Below are 17,705 nucleotides of genomic sequence, written 5' to 3'. Positions count from 1 at the left end.
AGTCAATAGCATTATTCATTGCTGGAAATCGAGGACACGAAGTTTTGAAAAGAAGCATGGATACAATGTTGAAAAATGTATCACAATCCTTGATCAAAGTCGTGTCCATATTAAACATCATTTGGCAAGACTTGACCCATCAAGCGCAAATACATTACATGAATTTCATGACTCTGAATGAGATTCAGATGCATAAGATAATGTTTTGTATGCTTTTTTCCATACAAATGGTGTATCTATACACTACCAATAAGATAATGTATGTATGCTTTGTTTTTCAAAAAAAGGGTGTATCTATACACCACTTATATATTGAATTCAACAAACTCTTTTTTTTCAAAAAAATGGTGTATCTATACATCACTTTCAACAAACTCTTTTCATATGGTGTCATATTTTTACTTTATCAACATAGTGTTAAAATTGAACTAGAGTTAGGAGACTACTATTATTATTCATATAGTTATTGGATGGGGGCACCATGCACAACTTTGGGAATTATAGCTTCATTGAGCCCTTTAAAAAAAAAAAAAGAGGTCACCACTTGACTTTTTAGCTTAATAAGGCCATATTTGTATATAAGTGACCCATTTAGTGCTCTAAAAAACCCAATTTTGGAGCTCACTAAGTGAAGTTGAGTGGAGAGGATATGCTCCAAAAAAAAGTCCAAATCAGGAGAGAAAGTCCAAAAATTTTGAATAGTGTGTTTGCTTGAGTATTTCAACAACATGCTTATGTCTACTTGGAAACATTGTTACACTAAACCCTATATCCAATATAGCTCATACAACTTAACTCATATTCCTTGCCAATTATTTTACTTTTCATGTCTCTTTTTCATATAGAAACATGAACTCCATATTCTTATGTTTGGCTCCTATGTGATCTGGACAACTCACAATGTGCTTTGAGCTTGAAGGAGCTCACAATCCTTAACTTTTAGCCATTGTTCAGTTTTTGGATATTGCCTACCCTACTATGTTGGAAATGCCTGGGTGTTTGCTTGCTAGTTCAAGCTCCTTGTTTGAGTTTTTCAACCACATGCTCATATCTACCTTGAAACATTGTTGCACTAAATCCGTCTCCATTGCTTATATACAATATAGCTCATATGACTTTAACACTCATTACTCATATTCCTTGCTAATAAATTTGCTTTTTTCGTCTCTTTTTCATATAGAAACATAAGCTCAATAATCTTATGTTTGGCTTCTATGAACTTTATCTAATTTTGACATGACACTCAAGAGTTAAGCTTGAAGAAGCTCACGATCCTCTTTGCCATTGTATAGTTTCTTGATATTGCCATCTTTAAGAGTGTGATGGTTGGGAAGAAGTCAAGAGTGTAGTGGATGAGTGTTGTGGATATTATCATCTTTAATATGGGAAGCAATGAGAGTGGGGTGGATGAGTGATGTCAACACAGTAAGTTGATCCTTCAAAATGTCTTTATTGACATATATTTATGTATATTAATCAACTTCCCGTCTATGTTCATGACCCTATATGAATACCTATCTTTTCATGAACTAAGCATTTATTCTTGATTGGTAAATGGCAATATTCTTTTGAAAGTAAGCTTTCCATTTCTTTAGAGTCCTTAAAGACAATGTAGACATATAAAAGACACTTGTAGGCAGCCCGTGCGTTGCTGCGGGTGCGTTGCTGCGGGGCAAAACATGACACGTGATACTTGTGTTGTTGCTATGTAAAAGACGCGAGTAGCATGACCCATCTACGATGGGCTAGGGACACCTTGAAATAGATTATGCATTTCCTAATGCATCCATTGAAGGAACTTGTTCCAATCTTCTCTCAATTCATCTAAGCGCGAGGGCACATAATGTGGTATCGAGCTCATTGAAACATCTGTTAAGTTTTGGGACATTTCCCAGTGTCATTGAAATCTCTACTTTGCTTTGTCTCTTTCAGATCCCCCCTCCCATTATGTATAGCCATCGCTCTCATCCAACCACTTTTGTCTCTAACGATCAACACGCTCACTACTGCTCAAATTGCTCTCTTCAAGAATCATTGAGATGCTACATACTAAAAAGAATTCCAAAACAACCCCTCCAGATTGCCCTTTCCAACTTAACATCACACCCACATCCCATGCCTACACACGCACCTAGTTTTATTTTCAAGCCGTTGTTCTTTGTTCTTGTGGTCACCCATTATGTAGAATGGAAGACATGTCAACAAAGCACTATCAAGCTTTTGCTAAAATTCCCTACCATCCACACTATGCTCACTCATTGGATTCCTCCTTAGTAATGCTATGGAGTCACTTTCCCTCAATACTTCGACATAACATGAGCCAATATGTTAAGCTTGGATACCCTCACCTCATCACACAATTTTGGATGGTACTACTCAACCCCCTCATGATCTACATTTTGTTAAAAGCCATTATCTTGGGCCTCAAGATTTGTGGTAGCTTTGCGTTCACCTTTAATTTGATTTGGTGGGTGTCCAACTAGAGTGGCATACGTGGTACAAAGCGCTCGCCCATCACCAAGCTGCATCATGCAACCTAGATATACCACACTGTAATGCTGGCCAGTGGCTCTCATATGCTATTCTCTTGGCGAGGGAAGGGGGACGATGATGCGTAGGCGGAGTCACCTCGCGTAGCTCAATCCTGAGGATGCTCTACCTATGAATCCTGTAGGCTGAGACCACGTTGCGATTGGAAAGGCATGACTCCTTCTGTCAACTGGGCCGCCATGCCCCAAGTAAAATTCCTTTGAATCTTCGGTACTCGAGCCATGATCCGAAGAGAGCCCAGCCAGATCCTCTATGCACTAGGGTAGCCCCTAAAGGAACAAGGGTCGACTCAGGAACTCCATTTGACCCTGTCCATCTGTTCGCATCTGCTTTAGCCATGGGCCGATGGGTAGACCCGAATGAGCAACCATCGAGAAAAAATACGAGATCTTCTGTGGTTGCCAGTCGGACCATAAACACACCTAGAAACTAGATTTGACCTTCTGGGGCACCTTGCTGCTCAGCCCAATCTCTCTCTCTCTCTCTCTCTCTCTCTCTCTCTCTCTCTCTCTCTCTGTGGAATCCATGCTGCCGCCTTGAGCTGAAGGTGCCATCCTATACATGTCGTGTAGGAGGAAAAGGCCACCTCCTCCACGCGCTGTGAGTGGCCTACTTTGGACAGCCAAAACCACTCTCCTAGATTCCATTGGACCTTGCGAAGGGGATGGCTTCTCCCAAAGCCAAAGGTTGCAAGGTTCGTCCATGGAGGGTGAGTCAGGGCCTAAGGTCAAGCCAAGAGGCGTAGTCGATGGACAACAGGTGAATATTCCTATACTACCCCTTGTTGGTCCCAAGGGACGGAGGAGGCTAGGTTAGTCGAAGGATGGTTATTGGTTTAAGGTAATAGCCATCGAGGTAGATTTTGGTCCGAAATGAATGATGGGTCGATGGGCGGCTCCTTGCCCAACCGGCCCACTACTCTGATCATTTGTCGATGGAGCAAATCCAAGCTCCCATCCATCTCGGGGTCTCCCTCATAAAAGCTTGCAGAAGCCCTCTCAGCCCGAATTTGAAGAAATTGGGCTCAACCTTTGCACCTAAATAGAATCCTCAGAGGTATCCCTGTCTTGGAGAAGTGAACCGCCCATCGATTGACTGCTGGTATATGAAGTCCTACCGCCATGACTCAAGAATGGTCATGTCAATCTCCCTCATCGTCGCACTATGGAAAGAGTTATTATAAGCAAACTCAAGGAGTGGTAGATACTCTTCCCAGGCTGCGAGGCGTGACTGAACATAATGTCAAAGCATTTCTTCCAGAACTTGGTTGACTCTTTCAGTCTGACCATCTGATTCTGGGTGGTAAGCTGAACTGAACAGTAGAGTTGTACCCAAAGATTCGAACAGTGAAATCCAAAAGTGACTGGTAAACTTAGGATCTCTGTCGGATATGATATTCTTGGGTAATCCATGGTGTCGGAAGATGTGTTGTATAAAGAGTTTGGCTATGTCCGGGGCCTGTGCACTGCTTTTGCAAGCAACAAAGTGTGCCATTTTGGACAAGCGATCAACAATTACCATAATCTGAGTGTTACCTCTGGAGGATCGTGGTAGTGTTGTAATGAAATCCATGGAAATACTTTCCCACCTTTCAGTTGGAACTGGAAGAGGCTGAAGAAGTCCTGTTGGAAGTCGTCGACTTGCTTTCATTTGTTGACAAGATAAGCAAGATGTAACCATTTTGATGACATCTCTTTTCATCGGAGGCCAGTAGTATGTTGCATTGAGTAACCGATAAGTCTTATTGATGCCTGGATGGGCAGCATAAGGAACTACATGATGCTCTTTTAACAAAAGACGTCGAACATCCTTGTCATGTGGTACACAGACGCGATCTTGATAATACAGAAGGTCGTCCGTATAAGAATAGGATGAGAAAATCTTTTGTTCGGAAGTCGAAGGTTGATCTTTTGAAAGAACCTGTACGGCTGTGCCGAAGTCTTTATCATTGAAATACTTTCCTTTGAATGAATTCGGAACATCCACAGATAATGTAGAGATTACCATGGCTGATGCTAGAGGTAACCTACTGAGAGCATGTGCAACTACATTGCGTAGTCCTGGTATGTACTCAATGGTCATGTGAAAGTTGGCCAGAAACTCAACCCAGCGTGCTTGTCGAGCGTTCATGACTGGCTGAGTAAAGATGTACTTTAAAGAGTGATGGTCTGTTTTGACCACAGAGTCGGCTCCCATGAGATAATGTTTCCAAGAGCGATAAGCATGTACAACAGCAAGAAACTCCTTATCATAAACCGGATATCGGGTTTGGATATCAGAATGTTTATGGCTGTCAAAAGCAATAACTCTGCCTTCTTGCATCAAGACTGCTCCTGTAGCGATGTCGGAAGCGTCGGTCATGACCTCAAATGGAAGGTTGGGGTCAGCAATAGCCATAATTGGTGTGGTAGTGAGTGCTTGCTTGAGTTGTTGGAAACTATACTCTGTTTCGGGAAGCCACTGAAAAATTGTTGTGCTTTTCAATAATTCGGACATAGGAGCTGCGATTTCGGAGAACTGATAGACCTTTGTATGGTAAAAGTTTGCCAATCCGAGAAAAGAGCGGACATCATGAACATTCTTTGGAGTAGGCCAGTTTCGGATTACCTCGACCTTCTTGGGATCCACAGAGATACCTTGAGCTGAAATAACATGTCCCAAATATTCAAGTTGGGTCTTGAAGAACTCACTCTTCTCAATGTTGATGTAGAGAGAATTTGCGCGGAGAACTTCAAAAACTTGGTGAAGATGTTGTTTATGCTCAAGTAGGGATTTACTGAAAACGAGGATGTCATCGAGGTAAACGATGACGAACTTATCGAGGAAAGGCCTGAAGATGTCGTTCATTAATGTCATGAATGTGGCCGGGGCATTGTTTAACCCAAAAGGCATGACCAAACATTCATAGTGTCCATACTTTGTTCGAAAAGCTGTCTTGTATTCATCACCTTCTCGTATACGAATTTGATGATAAACTGAACGAAGATCAATCTTGGAGAAGTGTGTCGCATGTAGAAGTTGATCGAAGAGGTCATCAATGCGAGGCAATGGATACTTGTTTTTGATAGTGAGCTTGTTGAGGGCTCGATAGTCGATGCAGAGGCGCATAGACTTTTTTCCACAAGTAGTACAGGAGATCCGAAAGGGCTGCGACTGGGCCGAATGTGACCTTTGTCGAGTAGTTCGGTGACCTGTCTTTGGATTTCTTCATTTTGAGTGTAAGAAACCCGATAAGGAGGTTTCGACGGTGGATTACTGCCGGGAATAAGCTCGATTGGGTGATCCACTGGTCGTCGAGGTGGTAACTGCTTTGGCAATTCCTGTGGAAAAAGATCCAGGTAGGGCTGGAAAAAAGGTTGGTTGAGGTATTCAGGAGGATCCTTTGTTGGTGTCTCCTCTACTGCCGTAACCAACAGAAGTGAAGTCTTTGCTTGGCGTTTACGAACCCACTTCTTTACCTGTAGGGCAGAGGCAACTGGGGTTGAAGGAGAGTCCCTAGAACCAGTTAGCTCAATAAGTTTTCCCTGGTGGACAAATTGGATAGTATGGCTGCGAAAACTGATTGATGGATCATAGTCGTACAGCCACTGTTGTCCGAGTATGACATCGTACCGAGAAAGAGGCATGATGTCGAAGTTCAACTTGTCCGTATAATGTTGGATGCGAAAAGACAAGTTTTTAATCCTGGTGTTGCACAAGAAAGTAGTTCCATTTGCGAGTTCAATCTGATAGTCCATGAGACTAGGACTGGTGGTCAACCGAAGTTTAGCGACCACAGAATTGGCTAGGAAATTATGAGAACAGCCACTGTCGATGAGGATGATGACCGTTGTTCCACGAATCGATCCTTGAACACAAAGTACTTGAGTGGCCAGGGAAGGTTCGGGGTTGCTGGCAAGGCTCAGGTGGATCATAGTTCAATGAAACGTTTCAGAACGTTGAAACGTGAAACGTTTCAAAACGTTTCAAAAAAATAGGTGAAGTTTCAAAAAACCAGATTGTGTTTTTTTTGTCTAAAAAATATAAATTTTATGCCTGCATACATTTGGTATGCCAAAACTGTGCAAAACTAGCTAAAAACATAGAAAAAGACTTGACAAAAAGCCTATAATGGCCAATGGTAGAATAGATTATAGACTCCAGATTAGAAAGCTCAATCAAGCCTTCAACTTTATCAACAAGCCTATAATGGCCAATGCTAGAAATTAGAATAGAGTCTAAATTACAAAGCTCAATTAAGCCTTTAAATTTTAGAAATTAGATTTCAATTGAGTAGATACTAGATAGGTCGCAAAAAATCAGATTTCAGATTACAATTTACAAGCTAAACCTACAGTACCCTAGCCACGTTTCATTGAACATGAAACGTTTCGAAACGTGCTGCACGTTTCGAAACGTTTCAAATTCAATGAAACGCGTTTCATTGTGACTATGAGGTGGATGGTATTCGCCATTCGAACAGCTTTGCCTTTCTTGTCTTGTGCTGAGGTAGCATCTTCTTGGTGGGAAGTGCTAGGTTCCATATTAGAATTTGCTTTGGTCGCTTGGGACAATCGAACCATCTATGGTCGCCGGTACAGATGGTACAAAGTCCTTTTGAGCTGGAGTTATTCTTCTTGTCAGTGGCCGCACCTTTATGTTGGGGATGTCGGTAATGACTTTGTGAAGAAGAAGAAACACGATCCTTGGGGGAGTGCTTCTGTTGGAATCCAGCAAATGATTTCTGAGGCTTCTGGGGATCTTGAGACTGTCGCTGACCTTGATTACCGAAGTTTTTTCGAAACCTGGTGTTATCTTGAGGGCGAGCACCTTTGGCCATAGGAGAGTTCTGTGTGCGATTAGCACTCTGCTTCCCTGTGTTTAGGAAATCTGTAATGCGCTCTGCGTAAGCAATAGCACCATCTGTGGTGGTGATGTTTGCTTTAAGAACATCAATGCGTAACGAGGGATTTAGGCCTGAGATGAAAGCATGAAGGCGATCATCCTCAGTTAAACCATCAATCTCCAGCACCAATGTGGTGAACTGAGAGATATAGGAAGACAGGGAACCCGTTTGCTCCAACTGTCGGAGTTTTGAACGTGCTTGGAAGTCCGCATTGGCAGGTACAAACTGCTTACAGAGCACGTGTTCAAAACGTTCCCATGTTAACACACTTTTTCCGTCCTTTAAGCGTCTTTGCCACCATAGAAATGCTGTATCCTTCAGGAGGGAGGCTGCCAAGGCGATCTTTTTGCCTTCCGTGAGGTCAACAGAGTCAAAATACATGCGCATTTTAGCGAGCCATTGGTCAACTGTTCGGCGATTGCGTTGACCAGTGTAGGCTTCCGGAAGTTTGACGTCAAGTCTTTTAGTTTTGGAAGCTTGAAGTAATCGATAGAGGGCACGTAGTTCAGTGTTTTCTACCTCTGGTGGGAAAGAGTCCGCATCGTCGTCTGGTTGCGTCACGTCATCCTCTGTATGTGCTGGACTTCGAGAATCTTGAAGTTGTTGAACTTTTTGAACCAAGTTGGAGATGCTGTCCTGAAGCTGAGATATTTGAAGTGGCAATAGTGATTCACTTTGGACGTTGCCTTCAGGGGTCTTTTTGGGACTTGATTCTTTAATCTCTGGAGAGGCTTCACGCGAGCGGTGCGACATGTCGGAGATCCCTGTGAGAAAAGCGCGAACTTGCGCTCTAGTTTGTACCATTCCTGGAAGAGGGTTCGGGCTGCTCCCTGAGGTTGCTCATGTTGGAGGGGGCAGGCGAGGCAGGATGGAACCACCCGTGGAAATCTGGTAAGGGAGGTCCTGTCGGAGGTAACACTGGAGATTCTGAAAATGGTGTTACTGCTCGTGATAAGACAGGGGTAGGTAGCAGAGTCCACGGATCTGAAAAAGGGTAAGGAGCTGCTGTCGGAAGAGGAGGATATCCAAGAGAGGGAGTGCCTTCAGAATGTAAATACTGACTTGGAGAAGGTACAACCTGTAGAGGAGGATATCTGGGAGCTGAAGGAGGTGGAGAGTACCCTGGAGATGCCGAAGGTGAAGGGTAAAATTCTCTCCAAAAATGAACAGCAAACTCCTGAGGAATATCGTGTTCCGGATATCTTCGTGTCTCGTGGAAGACAACCTATACTGTGCTGAGGAAATAATGTAACTGAGGTGCCTCACGCAGAAGGTAGAGGATGTGGTCCAAGTCACTCGGAGGGCACGTGACACAGAAGACCCAAGATGCAAAGGCTCCAAAATGGGCTGGCTGTGCAATTTGAACACGATATTGTGTAGTAGCAGATGCCTGAGGTGTCCTTGAACCCGGGTGAATTATCAGGGGTTTCCATGCTTTAATGTGGATTCTTTCATTTGCTGTAATTTGTTAAAGAGAATCCTTAAAAAGCAGATTGGAAAGACTCCACCTGGCAATACTTTAATCTGCCAAGTTATTGCGTAGAAGAAGGCTGCAAATCGTTGTCCGGAGATCCATGGTGCAATGGTTTGCGAGGAGTGCTTGATACGTGTCTGGTCCAAGCTGTCAACAGGCTGTCTTCATCGCGCGAGGAGCTGCAACTGGTGCTGATTTGGCAGGAAAAGATGGCGAAACAAGGAGGGGCTGCAGGCTATCGATGGTGAAGCTCGTAGCATTTTCCCAGGGCTGGGCTGCGCAGGAAAAGATTGGCAGGAGCGAGGCTTGGCTGGCAAGGGCTGCGCAGGAAAAGAAAAGGGCTGGCAAGGCCAAACGGAATGTGAAGGCCTGGTCAAGGACTGCACAGGAGGGGGGGGGGGCTGGCTTGCGCAGGCTGTACGGCGAGGGTAAGGGCTGACGCAGGCTACCGGCTGGTCCGTACGGTGCAGGCTGTACGGCCGTATGGCGAGGGCATGCGCAGGGCTGTATGGTCAGGACTGCGCAGGCTGTACGGCGAGGATGATGGCGGGCTGTACGGGCTGGCGCAGAAGGTACGGAAATCCGTAAGTACAGTTTTTTTTTGTTGAAGAAGAGGCTGCGACTTTTCGCTAGGGCTGCCTAATGGGTTAGTTGCCCCAAAAATTAAATGGGGGGTTTAGTTAACCCTAGGTAGCTAGGGTAAACCTAGGGGTAGGGGATGGGTTTATTTTTTTCCCTTTTTTACCCCTCTAGGTACCCTTTTGTAGGTACTTGGGGCCTAGGAGGTGTGCCTATTCGAAGGGGTGTGACCCTTGGAATAGGTGCACCTGTTCATGAGGGGATATGTCCTTATTGTTAAAAGGGGTGTGACCCTGCATGAATAGGTATGTCCTTTTGCCCACGATGGGGTATGTCCCATGAGTGAGGAGTCGAGACTCGTCACCAAAAGGTGTGTCCCATGGTGGAAAAGGTGCGTCCCTTGGTTTTGGGACAGCCCAAGCACCTGAAAGGACACGATTTTGGTCGTGTCCATTCACATCAACTTGTGATGTGAGGGAGATGGAGAGGCCAGGATGACTTTAGGCCGGGTAGGCGTTTAAAAATTTTACGCTCATCCTCTCCATCTCTTCCATGCACAATGTGCACGGATGTCCTTCTAGCGGCAAAAATGTATCAGATCAGCGCTAGAAGGTGGGGGGCATTTCCTACAGGCAGGAGCGAATTTTGCTCTGATACCACTGTAAGAAATCCTAGATTTACTATATTTAGAAATGTGCTAAGGAACAGAAAAGAGACTGAGATAGCAGAGAACAAGGAATAATTGTATTGCTTGAATGTCTGTAGGGTGGATGTGATGTCATCCATACAGTTGGGCCTCTCTTATATAGAGAGTGAAGAGTCACACATGAAAAGGTGTGTACTCCAAAGGGTATGTGCATGAAGAGGTGTGTACCCCTTGTGAAGGGTGTGACCCTTGATGAGAGGGTACATTACAATAGGAATTTCTCTTCATTAGAATGTCTCTTGTGAAGGGTTATGCCTCATTAGGAAGTGTCCCGTCGAAAAGGCAAGTGTCCCGTCGAAAGGGCATACCCTTCCACAAGTGTCCATTCATCAAACCATCCATAAGTCTAGAAATAGAGAAAGGAATACGTCACAGATCGTGACATAAAGAAGGACGGTGTAAGTCCATCCTCTCTAGTGCGCTTCTGCGGAGGAAGGGCCTTGGGGGTCTCCCAGAGCTCCTCATTGGTAAAAGGCTTCTCCAGCTGTATGCTCATACATGGAGGGACTACTACCGGGATATGAGCCCACCAGCTCTATGCCAAGCCAATTAAGTATATTTTCATGGCAAATGAGGAGTATTTTTTGGGACACATTGTGGGCAGCAATGGAATCAGGGTGGATCCAACAAGGTGAAATGCATTATGGAATGGCCACAACTTGCAATTGTTACTCAGCTGAGAAGCTTCTTGGCCTTGCCTCCTTCTATGGGAGACTCATTAGGCACTTTGCCAAGATAGCTGCTCCTCTCACTGACAACGATGAGAGAAAACCGAGGACCATGGGTGACCTTTATGATAGATCTCTAACACACAAGCATACACCAAACACTAGACAAAGGACTGGCAATTCATTATCTCATCAACACACCTTGCAGCAATCATGACTTCTACAACCCACGGACTGTTTAAGACCTATGAAAGGGCAAAGTAGAGCTTTATATGGAAGGGGTTATGGAAGGATGTATACAAGTATGTTCAAAGCTGCAGGCCCTGCCAACAAAACAGAGAATTGAACTTCAGGCAGCAGGGTTGCTTCAGCCTCTTTCCATTCCAGAGGGTAAGTGGACCCACATTTCAATGGACTCATAACTGTTCTACCTATGACAGCTAGGGGCTGGAACATTATTTTGTTGGAGATAAGTGCACACTAAGTGTACTGTTTCCCTAGTCTACATTTGTCTAAGTCTAGTCTAGTCTTTGTGTCTTGAGTGTGTGCCATGTGGCACCTCTACAATTATCCCATAAGCACTCTTGCTTTATGTCTTGTACTTTGGCCCATATATTCATGGGTCACATCATTGCAATCTATCTGTCTAGCTTGTGTCTTGTCTACACTCTTCTCAAGGTATTTCTTGTCTTTCAATCTTGTTATTTCATTTCTAGTTTCTAGTTCTTGCTTCCATATTCCAACATGGTATCAGAGCCAGGTTGATTCCTCTTCTCTCTCCTCAGTCTGCTGTAGCCATAGCCGCCTCTTCTCAGACTTTTGCTCCGCTCAGCTGGTCGCCATCTCCATCTTCTGCCTGTCTTCTTCATGCTGCTATCGTTCCTGCTCAGGTTGCCGCTGCAGATCTGCCCGCCTCTTTTTGCCCCGCCATCACAGCACGCCATTGCGCGCCAGATCTGCGCAGTTCCGCTTCAGATCTGCACATCATCTCTGCCAGATCTGAGCGCCAGATCTGCGCAGTTCCGCTCCAGATCTGCGCCCATCAGCTTTCGCTCTTGTTGTCGCTCCTGCACCCGCTCCTGCACCTGCATCAACGTACGAAGTACATTCAAGACAGTCTGTACATTCCGTACGACTGTACGGAATCCGTACCTGCACAGGCCGCACCTCTCCAGCTGCTGTTCGAGATGTGCGCCATCTTCACGGAGATCTGCGCCATCTGTTCGACCTCATGGACTGCGCTCCTTTTTGCACCTCTACCTCTGCCTGGGATTAAGGTACTGTGCTTTGCCTCTTTCAGTTTGCTGAGCAGTCTCTCTTTTTTTGCTGGTTCCTCCTGCTTCGATGGATTGTCATATGCTATGGCCTTGACAAAGTGGTGAGAGAACCGGCTTCTTGGATCTCTCCTTTCATATATTTCTGCAATATTGTAAGGGAATAGACACTGCCCTTGCATCCTAGCAAGAGGTAAGACCTTCCCACATGGCATCTTCCTCTCATTCCCTCATGTCTATCGACAAATTCAATGGGTCCAACTTTCATACTTGGCAAATCAAAATCAAGTGCCATCTTATGAAAGAAGGTCTTTGGGACATTGTTCACCGTGCTGCTCCCGAAGGTCCCGACACTGAGCAAGTTGTCACTGCCAAGAACGACAAAGCCTATGCTATCATCTTGCTCGGCCTTGGAGATGATTACATTCATCACATCTCCGACATACAGTCTGCTCCTCAAGCATGGATCACTTTGGATACCCTTTTTGGACCCCGATCTAAAAACTCTAAGATTGCACTTATGATCTCATTCTTTGATTTACATATGTAGGAAGGAGCTACTATAGCCTCTCATGTCAATTATCTTCGCAGTCTTATGGTTCAGCTTGCATCAGTCAAGTCTCCCATCTCCGAAGATATTGCTATTGCTGTGCTTCTCAAAAGCTTACCTGACACCTATGCTACTCTTGTCACTACCTTCAAGTATCACAATAATCCTTCTCTTGAGGGTATCATCGATGCTCTCCAAGAGGAAGAAAGAACTCAACAACGAAAGGTAACTGACACTGCATTTTTAGCAAAGAAAGGAAGTTCGAAGGTAAGAAAGCCTTGCACCCATTGTGGCAAAACTAATCATATGGAGAAGGACTGTTTCAAGGCTCATCCATGCACCATTTGTGGCCGTGATAATCACCGGGAGAGGGACTGCTACTCCAAACCCTCTACATCAGCCCCTGCATCTACCTCAGCCCATGTTGCTGCAACATCTCCATCAGCTGATCCTGCTGTTCCTTCCTCATATGATGAGAAGTGGGCTTTCTGATTACTTCTATTTCTTATCTACCACTTTGACCACCGATGATGTAGGTCAAAGGGTTCTAGTGTCTTGGTCTTTCTGTTTGTCTACAGTCAGTCTTCTGTCTATCTTGTCTTGTCTATCTGTCTATTTATACTCCCATAATCATGTATCCCTCTTAGAGATTACCCTGACCTTCTCACAACCATGGCCGTTTTTTTGAAATTTTATATTTTCAAAGTCTAGATATGCTTCATTGAAAGGGAACACAAACACTAAGCTGGTCCTCAGGATATTTTCCCCGACAAGGTGTTGCAGAGTATTGGTGAGGTGGCCTATACGCTGGAGCTACCCTCTTCTTCCAAGATTCATAATGTGTTGCATGTATCCCTTTTGAAAAAATAGTTGGGCCCCACAGATAAGGTTATGGAAGATCTTTGCCTCTCATTGATGAAGAAGGCCATATTCAGTACATATGTGAGAGGATCATTGTATTTAGAGACCACATCCCAAGAAACGAATCCTACATTGAGTACTACATCAAATGGAGGGGATTACCAGATGATGAGTCCTCATGGCAGCCCTCTTCCATAGTGGATGAATAGCCTTGCTCAGCTGATGTTGGGACCAGTTATGATCATTTTCAGCTACGAGGAGCTTCTGAGACTTTGCCTACTCTACCTACTGCTCCACCACGAACCTTGCTGCAGTTCAGCACGCACTAGTGGAGGACTTTGGACAGCGACGACTCACTGTTATAGCACCTGCTATGACCAGATATGCGTTCTCTCTTCATAGTATGGTTATTCCCTTTTTAAAACTCCCTTGCAAATTTGAGGGCAAATTTTCTTTTGGGCACTTTTTAGTTTAGGCAGCCTTTATTCTTTTTTGAAGAGTATGTGAACCATACAAAGTACACTTGCAACAGTTGGCGACGGGCATGTGAATCATGTATCACCTTTGACATAGTTGGCATGGGTAGTCCTCTCATAGAATTGCAGTTTTGGTGAAATCAAAGGGACTAAAGCACCTCTTTACTCTCTTTTCACACAAATCAGAACCCATTATCCACAGTTGAAGCAAGCAATGCCAAACTTTTCCAACCATCACATGTTATGAACTAGAATACTACGTCCATTGCACCCCTAACCAGTGTGAATGATAGGGGTTTATTGCTTGGGGACTTGGAGGGCCATAAGCACGTAAGTGACGAGGAGTACACACTGGACACATCAGCCTAGAAATGTAATGTGAGGAGACACGTTCGTAGGATCAGAAAACCCATTATACCATGGCAGCAGTGACATTGCTATGCAGCCATATGTATGATCGTTCTTTCCTAAAACTACTGCTCACTGTAATATTTCCTCCTCTTCACTGTACGGGGTCTATTTCTTCTGTAGCTTTTCTCCAGCTTAGATGGGAAAGTAGATAGAGGACGACTCTGGTCATTTCTTTCACAGGCTACATGTGGCTTAATGTACGTGATAGGTTGTAATTCTTAGTATGACTACAATGATATGTTTGGAGTTCTGAATTCTGGCTATTTAGATATTCTGGTGCGGGCTCCTTAATGTGAGTCATGATGATTCATGCTCAGAGTGATAAAATCTCAAAATGAATACTGACCATGAGTGGCTCCTAAACTATAGGGGGCTAGCATAATTTATATTTTTTGAGTGCAACGATCGATCTTATATCAAGATTTGGACCCGCTTATGTTTGTTGATGGCATTAGATGGGGTGATATAGCGTGCTACTCCAGACTTGTGTGGTATATAAGTGGACACGCCTTCAGGTAGTTACAATTTGATATTATATTGAAGACAACTCTTCAGGGGCACCCTATTCAAACCAACAACCACTTTATTTTAGCTGCTATGAGCTGGTTTGTGCTAGTTCCCTGTACATATGATGGTGATTTGCAGAACTAGCTACAGCTATTTGGAGCATGTCTGAATCCTGGTTATTTGGTGCGGGCTCCTTAATGTGAGTCATGATGATTCATGCTCAGAGTGGAAAAATCTCAAAATGAATACTGACCATAAGTGGCTCCTAAACTATAGGGGCTTAGCATAATTTATATATTTGAGTGCTTTGGACCGGCTTTTGTTTGTTAATGGCATTAGACGGGGTGATATAGCGTGCACTCCAGACTTGTGTGGTATATAATGGACACTTCTCCAGGTAGTTACAATTTAGTTAAGTTTTGTGGTATTAGGTTGAAGACAACTTTTCAGGGCACCCTATTCATAGCAACAACCAATTTATTTTAGTTGCTATGAGCTGGTTGTGCTAGTTCCCTGTACATATAAAATGATTTACGGAACTGGCTACAGCTATTTGAAACACGCTCCAAATTTTCATTTGCTCACTTTCATGCCCTCCGGCATGATTCTGTCTTTGAAACTTTGATTTCAGAAGCTATTGTGTAATTGGATGTGGAAGCCTGCAACTGCTCTGAAGAGTTTAATTGGTGTACTGACTCTGATCGATTATCCTTCAAGAAAGACTTTTCTTTTTTGAATTTGTATTATTCTTAATTTTCTTTCTTTTTTTTGGGGGGGGGGGTTTATTTTGCAGAAATGGTGCAAGGCATGTGTGCTATTAGATGGATTAAATAGAGGTCTTCCTCGACTGGGACTGGGTCGCACCAGATTGTCAAAAAAACAAAGCTCATCAAATGGCAATGCACCCTCTACCACGAATGTGGATGGCCTCCATGATCAAGATGTTGCAGTTGACTCACAAAAGAGGGTGCCCAACAGATCCTTGGATTTTTAGTATGGACAATTCGTATAACACTGATTGTTATTCTGAGATAATAGAGATTGTTCACTAGACTGGCTAAAAGTGTATCATAAATTTTGATATGGATGTCAATGAGGGTTAAAGTTGTATCATAAATTTTGTTATGACCGTAAAGAGACGTTATCATTTCAGAAAGAAAGAAAGAAATTTATGAAAGACCAAAAAGATCTATGAGAGCAGTGAGTAGCTTGTATATCAGACCTGCAAAATGGGTGGAGGTGGCATGAAGCGTAATGACCGTAAAGAGACATTATCATTTCAGAAAGAAAGAAAGAAATCCATGAAAGACCAAAAAGATCTATGAGAGCAATGAGTAGCTTGTATATCAGACCTGCAAAATGGGTGCGGGTGGCATGAAGCATCTCCATGGGAATGCATGAAGCATTTCCACTATTATTATAAAGCATAATTATTTTCTAATGGTAACATAACATGGCTTCCATCACATCAGTTTAAGACTCAGAGTCTTTAGGCTTAGATTTGACTTCCCTGATAAGTGCTTTCCCTTCTCTGTAAGCAGCCCATTTTCCCTTCTTCCTGGATTATTTTACTTTGGTGAATTCCAAGGATCTTTGTTTAAGCTGATTTGGAGTGAACTTTATGAAATCCAAATCTGAGTGCCTTTGACTTTGTGAGTTTGCCTTAGAATCTTTATCTTTGCTGCCCTGTTTTTACAACAATTTGAGAATGCGACCAGTTCTGATTGACCCTGCATATGTCATCAAACCGCCATTCAACATTAGGTATTTTCTTTATGAGGTTTTTGAAGTTTTCTTCCGTATAGTCTTATTCATTGTACCATCCATCTGGCAGTCCTCCAATACATAAGGTTGAAGCAATGATAGATCTTGCCTTTTATGCTCCATGATCTCTTCATGAAGGTCGACTTTGTGAACCTTTTGTCTACATCGTCTGTCACCACTTTCTTCATTGACTTTATTTGAGCGTTGATCATTTCCTGAACAGTAGAAACAAGCTGTAGTACAGGGGGAGATGTATTGTTATTTTGCATTCTCTCTTCTTGTTTTCCCGAAATTTCCATATTGTGGACTTTCTTATCCATTTCTGCAAGTCAAAACTTGAGTCCTATAATCTCCTGTTGTAACTGAAAGACCTGCTCTTGCAATCCTGGAATGCTTGTAGGCCTGTTATAATGTCTTTGGTATGTCTTCTTGAAGGGAATTGGTGTAGGAGCTGAGGCGATAGCGGAATATGAATATGTGCTTGTGGTGATCAAAGCAGCAAAGACCTTTGTTTTGGGAAATTCCATCTGCTCCATGTTAGCCCTTTGGAGGTGCCCCTTGGCTGGAATCAACCCAACTGAAATGAACAGAAAAGGGGTTGTCCCTCCCTATGCCTTGTCAAGGACTGAAGTGGAGTGGTGTACGGGCTGGAGTGGAGGGGTGTATGGCTCTATGGAAGGTTTTATGGCAGCTGTGCGCGCCTGGGCAGCGGTGTACATGGCAATGCAGGTGACAAGAGCACCAGGAGGCTGCAGGATGTGCAGCAAATGGCTGGAGGGACTGCCGTATGGCTATGCAGGACAGTACAACAGCAGCAGTATGCAGGATGGCTAGTCTGGAGCTTGATTGGCCAGGAGAACCAAGGGTAGCAATCTTTGAGGCATGACTGAGCACAGGCAGTAGAGTGGAGCACGAAAAGACACATGGGAAGCATTCCAAAAATCATTGAATCCAATGAGAGGCATGACAGATCTTGAGGCAATGCAACCCGAGATGTGGT

General features: G+C 43.8%; 1 protein-coding gene across 2 annotated transcripts in view; it reads left to right on the top strand.

Moving 5' to 3' along the window:
- Positions 1-16,363, top strand: part of LOC147899525 (cytoplasmic tRNA 2-thiolation protein 1-like) — a 39,817-nt gene extending 23,454 nt beyond the window's left edge. Inside the window, exon 11 of one of the 2 annotated variants that reach the window (XM_087378108.1) lies at positions 15,735-16,363. In XM_087378108.1, coding sequence (XP_087234234.1) covers positions 15,735-15,935 — 201 coding nt within the window. In that variant the 3' untranslated portion in view covers positions 15,936-16,363. The remainder of the gene's footprint in view (positions 1-15,734) is intronic. The other variant, XM_087378107.1, reaches the window with a different exon arrangement.
- The last annotated feature ends 1,342 nt before the right edge of the window (positions 16,364-17,705 follow it).

This window comes from Dipteris shenzhenensis, chromosome 8 (assembly GCF_047967505.1).
Source record: "Dipteris shenzhenensis isolate YYH24624 ecotype China chromosome 8, Dip_SZ_1.0, whole genome shotgun sequence".
Taxonomy (NCBI): domain Eukaryota; kingdom Viridiplantae; phylum Streptophyta; class Polypodiopsida; order Gleicheniales; family Dipteridaceae; genus Dipteris; species Dipteris shenzhenensis.
Note: the sequence above shows the minus strand (reverse complement) of the source record. Positions and strands in the feature narration are given on the sequence as shown.